The sequence below is a fragment of the Hemitrygon akajei genome, chromosome 1, assembly GCF_048418815.1.
Source record: "Hemitrygon akajei chromosome 1, sHemAka1.3, whole genome shotgun sequence".
NCBI lineage: Eukaryota > Metazoa > Chordata > Chondrichthyes > Myliobatiformes > Dasyatidae > Hemitrygon > Hemitrygon akajei.
In genome coordinates, this window is record NC_133124.1 from 43,888,503 (window position 1) to 43,903,673 (window position 15,171).

The 15,171-nt window shown below is 39.1% G+C and overlaps 1 protein-coding gene across 2 annotated transcripts in view; it reads right to left on the minus strand.

Moving 5' to 3' along the window:
* tgs1 (trimethylguanosine synthase 1) overlaps positions 1-15,171 on the minus strand; it is a 56,797-nt gene that overhangs the window by 36,187 nt on the left and 5,439 nt on the right. For both annotated transcript variants that reach the window (XM_073042205.1, XM_073042195.1), the window contains exons 2-4: positions 13,489-13,550; positions 9,008-9,171; positions 7,223-8,024 (exon numbers count right to left, since the gene is read on the minus strand). In XM_073042205.1, coding sequence (XP_072898306.1) covers positions 7,223-8,024; positions 9,008-9,171; positions 13,489-13,550 — 1,028 coding nt within the window. The remainder of the gene's footprint in view (positions 1-7,222; positions 8,025-9,007; positions 9,172-13,488; positions 13,551-15,171) is intronic.

A 15,171-nucleotide genomic window follows, 5' to 3' on the forward strand; every position in this document is an offset into this window, starting at 1 on the left:
TGGTAGTGCTGAGGAAACAGAGTCTGCAGAGAGACTTGGATAGATTGGGAGAATGGGCAAAGAAGTGGCAAATGAATTACAATGTTGGAAAGTGTACGGTCATGCACTTTGGTAGAAGAAATAAATGGGTAGACTATTTTTTAAATAGGGAGAGAATTCAAAGTTCTGAGGTGCAATGGGACTTGGGAGTCCTCAAGCAGGATACCCTTAAGGTTAATCTCCAGGTTGAGTCGGTGGTGAAGGTGAATGCAATGTTGGCATTCATTTCTAGAGGAATAGAATATAAGAGCAGGGATGTGATGTTGAGGCTCAAGGCACTGGTAAGACCTCACTTGGGGTACTGTGTGCAATTTTGGGCTCCTTATTCAAGAAATGATGTGCTGATGTTGGAGAGGGTTTGGAGAAGATTCACTAGAATGATTCTGGGAATGAGAGGGTTAACATATGAGGAACATTTGACTGCTCTTGGACTGTACTCCTTGGAGTTTAGCAGAATGAGGGGGGACCTTATAGAAACATTTCGAATGTTTAAAGGCATGGACAGAGTGGATGCGGCAAAGTTGTTTCCCATGGTGGGGGAGTCTAGTACGAGAGGACATGACTTAAGGATTGAAGAGCGCCCATTCAGAACAGAGATGCAAAGAAATTTTTTAGCCAGAGGGTGGTGAATCTGTGGAATTTGTTGCCATCTGGTCCAGTTGACTTATCCACCTTTCAGTTTGCCTTGCACTTTTTCCTTTGTAATAGCAATGGCAGTCGCTCCTGCTCCCTGACACTCACAGATCTCTGGCACACTGTTAGTGTCTTCCTCAGTGAAGACTGATGCAAAGTACTCACCTGCCGTTTCTTTGTCCCGCAATACTACCTCACCAGCCCCATTTTCTAGTGGTCTAATATCAACTCTCACCTCCTTTTTACTCTTTATATACAGAAAAATCTTCTTAATATCCTGCTTTATATTATTGACTAGTCTACCCTTATATTTCATCTTTTCCCTTTTTAGTTGCCTTTTATTGGATTTTAAAAGCTTCCCAATCAATTCTACTTTTATGCAGTTCTTAACTCCCCTTGTCATCTATGGTTGCCTATGCCTGCCATTTGAGAACAACTTCTTCTGGGGGACATATGAACTATTCCCAGAAACTTCAGCCACCTCTATTCTGCCATCATCCCACCTCCAATCTACCTGGGCAAGCTCCTTTCTCATGCCTCTGTAATTCCCTTTATTCCATTGCGATACAAATACATGTGACTTATGCTTCTCCTTCTCAAACTGCAGTATGAATTTAATTATATTATGATCACTGCCTACTAAGGATTCCTTTACATTAAGCTCCCCAATAAGATCTGGGTTATTACACAACACCCAATCTAAGATAGCCTTTTTCCAGAGAAGGCACAACCACAAGATTCTCAAAAAGAAACACCTCAGAGGCATTTAACAAACTCCCTTTCTTGCAATCCGTAAAATGATATCATTTAACAATGAAGCACAGAAATCAGTTCTATGGTTTTGTTATTCACCGATAGTAAAACTAAACAATTACTTAGCTCAAATGAGTCCAGTCCAACAAACTTAGCTGGACTCCTTTTTAACCGAGTAACTACAGTGCAGAAGTCTTAGGCAGATGTGGAAAAAAAACTGCTGTAAAGATGCTTTCAAAAATAATGAAATGAGAAGCTCCTAAATATTAAACAATTATAAAGAGCAGTCAACAGTAAAATAAATAAAATCAATTATCTGGTGTGACCACTGTTTGTCTTTAAAACTGTAACTTATCTTAGATACACTGTCATGAAGCTTTTTAAGAAAATCAGCTGGAAAGTTGTTCCAAGATGTTCCAAGCATCTTGGAGAATTTACCACAGTATACTGCTGTTTACTTCTGTCTCTCCAGGTAATCATAGCCAATCTTGATGATTTTGAGATCATGGCTCTGTGAAGGCCAAACCTTGCAGAACTCCTTGTCCTTTTTACTGAAAGAAGTTCATTGACCAAGGCTGTGTGTTTGAGGTCATTGTTCTGCTGCAGAATAAAGTTGGGTCTGATCAGACACATCCCTGATGGTATTTATTGTGTGATGGATAAGAATCTGCTTGTACTTTTCAGCATCAAGGATTTATTAATTGTAACCAGATCACCAACTTCATTTGCAGAAATGGCACCCTGAACTTACAAGGAACCTCTACTGTGCTTCATTGCTTGCTGCAGACATTCATCCATGTAGCACTTCTATGGACAAACTGCCTCCTGTTTGAGGCAAAAATTACAAATTTTGACTTGTCAGCCCAGAGCACCTGATGCCATTGTTCAGCGCCTCAATCCTTGTGTTTTTGTGTGTAGCAAGTCTCCTTGCTTTAGTTCTACTTGGGATGAATGGCTTTTTGGCAGCAACTGATCCACGAAGACCACTTCTGACCAGATTTCTCTGGACTGTAGGGGGTGTACTTGGGCTCTGATGGTTTCTGTGAATTCAGAGCTGATAGCAGACCTGGGCTTCTTCCGATTTAGAAGGGACATCAGTTTAATGTATCTCTCATCTGTTGCACTCATTTTCCAGGGCTGACTACTGCATTTCTTTGTGCTTCTTCAAGACCTTGGACAGCACCTCTTCAAATTAAGTCTAATATCATTTAACTACATACATGTATATAATCATATAATGCATATAGAAATGAGACAATGTTTCGTCGAATCAGGGTGTGAAGTACATAAGACATGATAACTTATGCAGGCAAGGGTAAAATCTACAGAAGAATCACATAAACAACAAGCTAGGGTGCATTAATATGAAATATTGCAAGGTACAGAATAGATTAGTCAATGACACTTTGAATATGATGCAGGCGGGAGTTGAGAAGCTTAATGGCTTGAGGAAAGAAACCGTTTCTCACTCCGGCCATTCTTGTTATTAATGCATCGCAGTCTCCTGCCTGATGGTAGAAAGTCAAAGATGAAGCTGGATGAATGAGTGGGATCCTTAACAATACTGAGGGCCCTGCGTATGCAGCGTTGCTGATAAATGTCCCCGATCTTCTTAGGAAATGGTGGCACTTCTTAGCAACTTCCTGAAGTCCACAATGATTTCCTTTGTCTTCCCCACGTTAAAGCTTAGCTTGTTCTTTACACCAGCCACTTCATTTCCTCTCTATAATCTGTCTCTTCATTGTTCTTGATAAGGCCAACCACTGTTGTGTCATCCGCAAACTCGATGACAAGGTTTGAGCTGGATCCTGCGACTGTCATGCATCAGCAGTAGACACAGCAACAGGCTGAGCACACAAGCTTGGGGAATGCCTGAGTTCCGTGTTATCAGATGAGAGAAGTTGCAGAGGGAGGTGTTGAGACCCAGAGAGGGGTCAAAGTTTTTTAAAAAAACTTCCCAATCCTCTGTCTTGCCACTAATTTTTGCTTTTTGTATGCTATTTCTTTTGCTTTATCTTGTGCCTCGTGTCTCTGGTATCACAGAAGTGACTAAGTTCTCTGAGAATGATCCCATTTCACCTTACTGATGAAATGGGAAAGCACAGTTCTTGCTTCCCTGAGAGCTGTCACATCTTCCGACCTAAAAGCAGCATCACGATCCCTCAGCCTGGCACGGACCTCTGCAGTAAACCAGGGCTTCTGATTTCTACTCACCCAGATGTGCTTCGTGATGGTAAACTCCCCTGATATTTTAGTTCCCTGTGTAGCTGGTCACAGAATTGACACATTCCTTGATGTTAATATGGTCGCCATAGGTAGCAGCCTCCCTGAACATTCTCCATTTCGTATAATCAAAGCAGTCCTGCAGTGCAGAGACTGCACCCTCAGACCAGGTTTCACCACATTTAGAACTGGCTTGACCTGTGTGATCACTGGTTTGTATGCTGGAATTAACATTACAGCTAAGTGATCTGATAGTCCAATGTAGGGTCGAGGGAGTGCTTTATAGGAACCTGATATTTTAGTGTAAACCAGCTCTACATCTCTGGTAGCAAATCAACATGCTGGTGCAATTTAGGCAGGACTGTCTTTAGGTTTGCATGGTTAAAATCACCTGTGATAATGAAGATACCATCAGGGTGTTTGCTTTGAAAGTAACTGATGGCATTGCAGAGCTCATACAGTACCCCATTGGCATTAGCTGGGATGTGGGAGGGGTACACACAGCTACCAACACAACTGTAGTGAACTCCCTCGCTATATAAACCTGTCTGCACTTCACAAAATAAACTCAACCATTAATGAACAACGGGATGCTACCACATAATTGTCTGTACACCAGTTCTTATTTATGTAAATACAGATACTGCTACCGCAAGCCTTGCCTGAGATCGCTGGATTGCTGTTAGCCCGAACCATGCTGAATCCCTCCAGCTGGATGGCCGTATCGGGGATGGATTCATGAAGCCATGATTCTGTGAAGGCGAGTGCACAGTTTTTGTCTCGCCGGTTTAGTCTCAAGCACATGTAGCCTGGATTATTTTCAAGTGAGCAGAGGTTTGCCAATAAGAAAGAGGGGCGAGCTGGTCTGAAGGGATTCCAGAGTGTTCCCTTTTTGTTTCCATTGCACCTCTTCTTTCAGCATCACTCAGAGGTCTGAAGCAGGCAGTGGTGTACACATTAAACCCAAGCTGCAGGGCTCCTCTGTAGTCCGGCAGTTCACTAGCACGGTGGAATTGCTGTGCTCAGTATATTTAATAGCCAACAGTGTTTTACAATCATAACAATGACGTACAGGTCACGGACAAGCTATTACACCCCGAAACGAAGTGGTCACTGCGTCTGAACATGCTGCCAGTTTGGATCTTAATGCCCATCTACCCCAAAGTGTCTGCTTGGGAAACCTTGCTGATGCAGAATGACCATCTTGTGTCTTGTTGCTATGCTCACTCTTGCGGTGATGTACGAATAGATGATTTGAAGGTTAAATATCACATCTACCACATCCTCGCCTTTTAGTCCCATGGCTAGTTTGATTCCTTCTACACCTTTTCTTGTTTGTTTAGTTCATTCAACTCAATGTCGTTGATCATTAGCACCTGTTTGTTGCCTGTGTTTAATCACGCACTGGGTTATATGCCTACAAAGTAATCAAGTTTTTATTTGAGAACTGGTCTATTACTTAAAATGTTACTTTATTTAACAAAATGTATTTTCTCTGTAATGATTATTTCTTTGGAAAACTTATGGAAATCTAAAACTTGCTCTGTTCTAGTGACACACAAATGCAGAAGACAAAAAAAAACACCTAAAACACAATTTATACAAAAATATCTAGGGTGCCCAAGACTTTCTGCAGTACTGTATATCAGTTTACTATCACAATTTTTATTCTGTGAAAGAAACACATGCACAACAGAACCAGAACAACATACAGTATATATGAAGTTCAAATGGCAGGCACGAGATGCTTTACATTCAGCAAATCAGTGATTTATAGGGGTTAGGTATGACATAATTTAGTGCAAAAGATGTTTGTCTAAACTATTTTTTTTAAAAAGCATGTACCGTAAATTCCAGTGTATAAGCCAAGAATTTGGCCCTAAATTTTGGTCCTAAAATTAAGGGGTCGGCTTAGACAGAGGGTATCAACTTTGGAAAAACGAATACACGGACGACAGGTCCTATTTATTGGCTGATTTTGACTCAAATACAAACGCGTATGAAATCTACACAAAAAAATCTTCAAAACACATTCTGTTTCTCAATTTACTTGTACACACTGATGTCGCTGGAGTGAATGAGTGATTTCCAGCCATCATCCATTTGTTCCACTGTCGACGCATGAATTCTTTGAATGGTTTGTTTAAACTCACATCTAGTGGCTGGAGCATGGACGTCAAACCACCGGGGATGACTGCAATGTCCGTATTTTCAGCTTTCAATGCTGCTTTTGTCTCACCTGACAAGTGCGCTTTGAACAAGTCCCAGACAAGTAACAACTTTTCCTTCCTGATGTTGAAGCCACACCTCTTTAACCCACTTCAAGCAACCCGCTTCGTCCATCCAGCGGCATTCTTGAACGTAAACAACACCACCATGCAGGAATTTTTCTTTCTTTGGGAATGTTTTCCTCTTAAAAATCATCATCAGTGGTAGTTTGGTCCCATTAGCCATACACATTACCACGACAGTAAAATGTTGCTTCTTGTGTCCAGTTGTTTTGACAAGGACTGTTTTCTCCCCCTTCTGATTGACAGCGTGGTTACCAGCAAGATCAAAATCGTGTCTTGTCCATGTTACCAATCAGTGAGAGCAGGTAAGAATGTGCCTTTCGATGCTTGATTACAAACGATTGGAAGGCCGTAGTCTTATTCTCAAGGTCACTCGGCAACTTCTAAGCAATCTTTGTTTTTTGTCTCAACACAAGATTACGTCTATTCATAAATCGGGTGCACCAACTTCGCGTAGCTTTGAAATTTTCGCTAACCTCATTGTGTTTTTTGGCCAATTTCAATGCTTGAACTCGAATCATTTCTCTGGTAACAATGTATCCAGACAATCGCTGGTGATTCACCCACTCTAAAACTTTTTCTTCCAGTTCTGGCCACTGGCATGTTTTCCCACGGTTTGCACATTTCGTCTTTGGCATTACCCTCAGCATGCCGTCTGCCTTTCTCCACTATCTCACTTGTTTCTCGTTTACACTAAACTTCTTAGCACCTGCTGAATTATTCGTTCCTTTAGTAAAATCAACAACCTTCAGCTTGAAGCCAGCATCATATCACATTCATTTTCATCTTTTGTACATGGTGGTCGCAAACTCAATACTGAGTACACGTACTGATCCCACCACCAAGTTATGTTTTAACGAGATTACGACCAGCACTGAATGGTTTCATGGGGGTTACATTTCAGAGGATTCTTTACCATTGGGAACCTAATCCAAAACTTCCCTCCCTGATTTATTTATTAAGATTTCGCTTATAACGCTCTACAATGTGTAGGTCTATTTTCTTAGCAGGCACTGGTTCACAAAATTTCCAGGTTCTGAATCCGGCAAAGCTGAGTACCGTCATGTAAGATCTTGTAATCTTTTCTGATTAAATCAAAAACCTCTACAAAAGGGGTCGGCTTATACAAAGGTAACATGAAAAAGTCACTTTTTTAACCTTGAAAATGGGGGGTTGGCTTATACACCGGAATTTACAGTATGTGTTTTATTTATACCCAGTTATTAGAGAGGATTTCTAAATTAACTGGTCACAGTTCTGGAAAAAAGGTGAAAAATGTTTACCTGACTGAAATGTGGAGTCTCTTCCACTTGCTGCACCTGTCTTGCCGTTACTTCCCTCTGCAGGTTGATCTTTCTCCTCGGAAGCACACTCACAATCTGCAGCATCAACAGGACAGTTGCAGATATTGTTTTCCCCATCTGTGAACTGCTCAACCTCACTTCCTGGACTGAGCTTTATATTATTTATCAAATTGACAACCTCTTTACAACCAACTTCATTACACTCAAGTGTGCTTTTTCCATTTAATTCAATGATGGACTCCATTGGCAGTACGTTATTTATGTTTTCACAATCAGCATTGTCAAGAAATTCTTCTGAATCACATGTATTTGTACAGGATGAATCCTTTCCACAGTCAGAATCTTTGGTTAGATCTACAGACCATCCTTGAGCTCTCCAGTAATTAAACTGTTCATAATATAACCAATATTGTTCAGTGTAAAACTCTTGCCATTCATCTTTCGTATTGGAACAGTTCCATGGTGCAGGCGTGTCTTCTGACCAATCAGAATGTTTTCCCAGCCAATTTCCCCAAACGATACCTTCACCATACAGTCTCCAATACATTTCCCAGTCTGTTTTGGATTCTAGCTCTGAGTCTGTTGCTCCGGCACATGATTTATTTGGGTCATTACATTCTATTTCAAAATTGTTTCGTTTTTCAATCAGTTCCAAGTTAGTGATGTCAGAAACATGATTCAAAATATTGTCTGGCAGTTCCTTACAAACTGTAGGCAGATCTTCAATATTTTTGTGATTCACCTTTTTCTTTTCGAATCTTTTCTTTGAAACATTGCAAGTCTTGGAAAATAAAAGGTTACAAATTGTGGATTTGTGACAATATATACGAATATAAACCTGCAACTTAATATTGTATACTTTGTGCAAAGTTATTATGAAGTAAAGTCTTTTTTGTTATAGAGCTATTCTCTTGCCTGTGTTCGAAATGGTAGATAAGGTTCTGCCAAAACTGATTACACTTCCAGAGAAGCCAGTTTGATTAGACAATAGACAATAGGTGCAGGAGTAGGCCATTCGGCCCTTCTAGCCAGCACCACCATTCACTGTGATCATGGCTGATCATACACAATCAGTACCCTGTTCCTGCCCTCTCCCCATATCCCTTGACCCCGCTATCTATAAGAGCTCTATCTAACTCTCTCTTGAATGCATCCAGAGACTTGGCCTCCACTGCCTTCTGGGGCAGAGCATTCCACATATCCACCACTCTCTGGGTGAAAAAGTTTTTCCACATCTCTGTTCTAAATGGCCTACCCCTTATTCTTAAACTGTGGCCTCTAGTTCTGGGCTCACCCATCAGCGGGAACATGCTTCCTGCCTCCAGCGTCTCCAATCCCTTAATAATCTTATATGTTTCAATCAGATCCCCTCTCATCCTTCTAAATTCCAGTGTATACAAGCCCAGTCGCTCCAATCTTTCAACATATGACAGTCCCGCCATTCCGGGAATTAACCTTGTGAACCTACGCTGCACTCCCTCTTATCTTGTTCAGTTACTTAAAGGTAAGCTCTTTTGCAGAAATTTTGTAAACCACAGGTTTGAGGACAGGTTACACAAGTTTGCCTGATAGATAATGTATCAAATAACCTGAAAAGTTTGCTACTAAATAAAATTCCTAAAACCTGCCTGTAAGCTTTCACCATAATTTTAATATTTGAGATTAAAAACCAAAATAATAAATGTACTTCAAAACTAAAATTTTGTTATCACTTGCAAACATTTTCATACAAACCTATGACATGAATAAAGCAGTTTTTCTTACCATTGGTTGCCAATGATTTGATGAACTGCCGAACTGCAAGGGCAGCCCCATATTTGCCATCAATTCTGACTCACTATCCAATTCGTTTTCTTCTTGCACCTCTGAGGCATTAACATTGGATTCATCATCAATATGTGACTCTTCTTCACACTTTTCTACAAAATCTAAAGACATCAATTAACAGATGTATTTATTACATATTATTCCATAAAATATTGAAACAGTGCAATAATAAAAACATAATTAGTTTCTATTCAGTGTTCCAAAGTGTGTATGCTTATTTTCAGCTTTGCAAATACCAGAGGCTCAAAGTCAGTGGCTGAGAATTAGCATTTTAGATGTTCAAAAATAAATCAACCAATTAATGCAAACAAAAATCACAGTATATTTAATTAACTTTTTATTATAGGGACTGCAGATATTCATCAATTTTATAAAACATCAGGTGCTTTGAAGATATCACATAAGGAAGATTGACTAAAAATCTGTCCATCTTATACCTTACTACCACAAGACAATTAATGGGTGCAAAGTGAGCAAAATAAGCACACTAGGACTGTGTTAAGAAGAAAAATCCAATAGGAATATGTGCTAAGCTGGAGATCATGCAAGTGGACAGAACACAAGTAATTTCAGACACATGGGAAATTTTCAGTTGGGTTTTATTGCGCTGAAGTGGTAATGTCAGAGTATTCATTGGTGGCTAAAGCAACTTTTTTTAAAAATCATGCAGACTCATTGAAGTGATGCATGTATAAAAAGTTTAAAACAAAGGTGGCTTGAAAAAAAATGTTTTTAAAACATTTCAAATAAGTCATTGACAGTTTGCAAATAATTAAAACTCCACCTTTTGGATTATACCTCAGGATTGGGAACAATAGTTACAAATAATAACAGTGGCATTCCAGAGGGCTTAACCAATAGGCAAAAACCCTTAAAGAACAATTGAGTATTATTTAAGAAATGATAAAGTCAGCATATAGCAAGACCAACAAGGGACAGATTTAAACTTTGTGTCAAATAATGTCAGGTAGGATTAATTGAAAGTAAAAATCACAATTAAGTATACCTAACATGATCATGAATAAAAAGGGACAAGAAATTAGCAATTGGCTCGAAACATCAACTGTACTTTTTCCATAGATGCTGCCTGGCCTGCTAAGTTCCTCCAGCACTTTGTATGTGTTGCTTGGATTTCCAGCATCTGCAGAGTCTCTCGTTAGCAATTGGGCCTATTTTTATTGATTTCGTAACATCTGATAAAAGAAAAATCAGCCTTGCTAGAGTTGGAAACACTCACAAGTAGAATGGTAAAAATTCAGAGGAAATATATTCACTGAAAGAAAAATGGCAGGACTGCCCAAATGAGGCATTTGCATGGACTGTCCTCTCTGTAAAATGAGGACTTTGCAGGTTCACAATATGAGGCACCTCCTTTTTATTAAGGGGGAAAAAGTCTAAACTTGGATACTCTTTTTCTTTTTTCCTTAAAAAGGGTTTGACATCAGTATTTTCAGTAACCCTCAAAAGCTTTTTGTAACAGAAAGAGAAAAAAATATAAAATAAAAAGGGTTATAAATGTGGTCCCAAATTCATCAAGCCACTTATACAGATCTATTGTCTAACAATTTAAAGACAGTTGGGGTACTACTGGAAGCATCCTAGAGATGGTACAAGATGACTACCATGGCACAGTATGGAGAGATTACTGTCTAAGTAATTTGATTAATCTTTCAAAAGATAAAAGTAAGGTTAAAGTTTTTGATAATCTCAGTATAGAACTTGGCAAGGCATCTGACAAGGTTTATTTGGCAGATCAAATTAAATGCTCATGATAAAATGATAAACTGAATCCAAAGTTTGCACACTGGAAGGAAGCCAAGGGTAACAATCAATGGAATGCTGTGTATAAATTAGTTCTGTTGTGCCCAGTGCTATAACTCTTGTTTTAAAATCAGTTAATGCAAGAGTCATGATCAAAACAAACAAAAAGATTGCAGATGCTGGAAATCAGAAATAAAAACAGAAAATGCTAGAATTAATCAGCAAGTGAGCGCAAATTTTATTTCATTTGAATAATAATTAAAAAAGCCTTTATGAACTAGAACTTCAGCATGTGGTTGAGAGTCAGAAAGCTGCAGAGCACATTAAGTCATCACTGGCTTCCCTAACTGGGCAGGAAAGGGACAATGGTTTTAATTTACTATGAGATTACCATCTATGAGAAACCATTTGGGCAGGCTAACATTGAAAGGAACTAATAATAAATGACAAAGTGCAGAAGTTTACATGCACAGATAACTTATGGGTAGGAAAACATTACCTTCAATTCTTTTACTAGTTTTTTTACTGCCAATTTCTAAATCAGATCACCAGCTCATTTTAAACTTTAAAAGGGCAAATAGAGCTATAGTCACACACATGCATAGTCCATGCCAACCAAGATGCCCCATCAACGCCGGCATGTAGCTCAAATACATATATAGTTGCCCCTCAAGCTCCTCTTAAAATTTTCACTACTCACGTTAAACCTTTGCCCTCTAGTTCTTTGTACCCTGACTTGGGGGGGGAGGGGGGTGTGGTTTAAAGAAAAAGAGTGCATTCACCCTGATTATGCTCCTCATTATTTATATACAGTGGATTCCAGTTCATTGGGCCAATAGGTCTTTGGGGCAGCCATGTTTTTGGAACAATTTTTAAAGAACAAAGACTAATCAGGATAGTCAGAATTCCCTTCATTCTTTTGGTACACTATAAGCTTAACTGGGACAGGAGATTGTTGTCAAACAGTTTCTTACTAGCAATAGTCACTTGCACTTACGTGACCATTCGACATTGCACTGTGCTTAGAGTGAACAGTTTTTAAATAACATCCGTCGTATTTGTGTTATGTTATCCGTTCAAAAAGCAGTGACTTTTGATCATTTTGTTTATTTTGACTTAAAAAAAATTCAGACCCTAGTCAAGGGGCCACAAAAAGATTTGACACTAGCCAAAAAAAAATTGCCCTCTGCTTGCACTGATTTTGTTCATTTACAGTTAATCAAAATGGCAGCTTACACTGTATGAATTCCTCTGTTGATGCTTATAACTAAATACACAGTTTTATAGTACTGTAGTAGTTTTGGTAGTGTTTTGATTTGTTCTGTATCTCATTTAAATACATAATTTGTTACTCAGTTATACAATAGTTTGTCTTTTTCTACCTTTTTAACTATTTCTATGAAACTTGGACTAATTAGGCAAAGCAGCTTAATTAGGCCAAAATGTGCTGTTCCTGATGTGTCCCAATTAACTATCTCTAATAAAATCCCGTAATTAGTCTCCAACGCTCAAAGGAATAAAGTTCCGGCCTATCCAACCTCTCCCTAAATTCAGCCCCTCAAGTCCTTGCAACATCCTTGTAAATTGTTTCTGCACTTCTTCCAGTTTAGTAACGTGTTTCCTATAGCAAGGTAACCAAATTGGAGACAAGTGTGTCCCCTCCAGCATCCTGTACACCTGCACCATGACCTCCCAACTTTAATACTCAATGTCCGACTGTCCAAAAGCCTTCTTTACCATTTGCCAACTTTTGAATCCACTGTTAGTGAACCTTGTGCTTATACTGGAATGCAAACTTACTAATCATGCCTTGTACATTCCTATCAAAAATACTGCTATAGATGACATCCAACAATGGGCCCAGCACGACCCCCAAGTCACGGGACTCTCGTCTGAGAAACAACCTTCTACCATCACCCACTGCTTTGTGCAATCAAGCCTACTGTGTATCCAATTAGCCAAGCACTCCCTGGATTCTATGCAGTCTAAATTAAAACAATGAAAATTGAATATCAGGTGAAGATACAATTTCACCAAAAGCAAGCAAATGACCCATCTCATATTGTTAATCATAACAGTTAAAAACTGTTAGTTAATAGCTAGATTTGTACAGCATGAAAATAGGCTCTTCAGCCCAGCTGATCCATACCAACTAAGATGTCTACTGGAGTTTGTTCCATATCTGCTTTTGACTCCTATCCCCAAATCCTTTCCTATCTATAAACATGTCCAAACATCTTTTAAATATTACAATTGGACCAACCTTTACGACTTCCTCTGGCAGCTCATTCGATTTACTCACCAAACTCTGTGTGGAAAAACTTGCCCCTTAGCTCCTCTTTAAATTGTCCCTTTCTCATCTTCAACACACACCTTCAGTTTTCGACTCCTTTACTGACTAAAAACATCCCTCATGATTTTATAAACCTCAGTGAGGATCTCAAACCTGAAACATTTGAGTTTCTTTTTCCACAGAATGTGGCAGCATTTTCTGTTTCTATGCCTGATAACTTTTGTTTAACATCATGCTAACAAAAAGAACATTCCAGAAGTCCTAAAAAGTAACTTGAAAAAGGCACCAAAAACACTACTGGAAAAAAAATACTAGAGAAATTACATGCAACTTTTATTCTTAAATCAAATATTTAATGATTTACCTCCATTATCGTCATTGGTATGATGTGTTCCTTTTAATCCCATTCGATAAAGCTCTCGATCACTGAAAGAAATTCAAGGCAAGCTAAATGCAGGCATACGTCAAAGCAAGTTTATGGCACATTTTAATTCTAATCTCACTGTTATTGTCTGCAAGCGCATTTCTGATTGGTTTTATGCGGGTGTCTTCACCATTTCCATTCAAGACCTCGTGCAAGTCCTGAGATTGCTGTCAGTTGTCAGTCACTGGAAAGCCAGTTGTACTCAATATAGAACTCCTGGAATTCAATGGTAGGACAATTTTCTGTGCCTGTATCCAGAATTCTCCATTTAAACAAGGGGACACAGGTACTGCCCAACCCATTTATTTCAATAGGACATCAATAAAACCAAAGAATTGATTGTTGACTTCAGGAAGCAGGAGGGCAAACATGCCAGTTTACAGGGGGGAGAGTTGGTGGTGGAGAGTCAGCAGCTTTAAATTCCTGGGAATTAATGTTTCAAATGACCTGCCCTGGACCAAGCACATACAGTGGCATGCAAATGTTTGGGCACCCCAAGTGAAAATTTTTGTTACTGTGAATAGCTAAGCGAGTAAAAGATGATCTGATTTCAAAAAGGCATAAAGTTAAAGATGACACATTTCTTTAATAGTTTAAGATTACTTTTTTATTTCCATCTTTTACAGTTTCAAAATAACAAAAAAATGAAAAGGGCCCGAAGCAAAATTATTCCATTATCACACATAATGAAAAATTAACAAATTCATCAAGATCTCTGGGAACATGTCATATCCAGCCACAGTATATTACTTTTGATCCCATATTCCTTCCAACCCCCTGTCAGGTGAAAAAGGTACTTCAAATACTTTTTGCCCAGATCTTATTGAAATGTGATTAAATCTCGGAAATAACATCTTCACCTCGCTGACAATCAACACTGGCGCACCTCAGAGATGTGTGCTTGGTCCACTGCTCTACTCTCCCTACACCCATGACTGTGTGGTTGGGCACAGCTCAAATGCCATCTACAAAGTTGCTTACAATGTTGAAAAGAATCTACAATGGCATGCAAAAATTTGGGCACCCCTGGTCAAAATTATCTATTCATAGTAACATAGATATTCATAGCCACTGCAGATGTCATCACTGGGAAAGGTGTGCCAGTGTTGCTTACTTATTTTTGAAGCTTAAGGAAGGTTTAGCACGTCACAAACATCATGACCTGGTACAGCATGCTGGAATGAGCATGAACACAAAAAACATCAGGAATACACGATGGGCACATCCTTCCCCACAATTGGTTTTAACTATATGAGGTACTGTCTCAAGAAGCCAAAATCTATCAAAGATCTCCACCGCCTGGGCAACAGCATCTTTTCACAGCTACCACTGAACAGAAGGCAAAGAAGCCTGAAGTCCCACAGCACCAAGTTCAAGAACATCTAATTCACTTCAAATCTGTACCACCCTGATTTTACCTGTATATAAAAACACTACCACCACTTTCCTAGCATCAGTAGAACAGAATTTACCACATAGTGGCAAACAAAACTTGAATAGTCAAAACTGAAGTGATCACATAATGTACAAACCCCATTTCCAGAAAAGTTGGGATATTTTCCAAAGTGCAATAAAAACAAAAATCTGTGATATGTTAATTCACGTGAACCTTTATTTAACTGA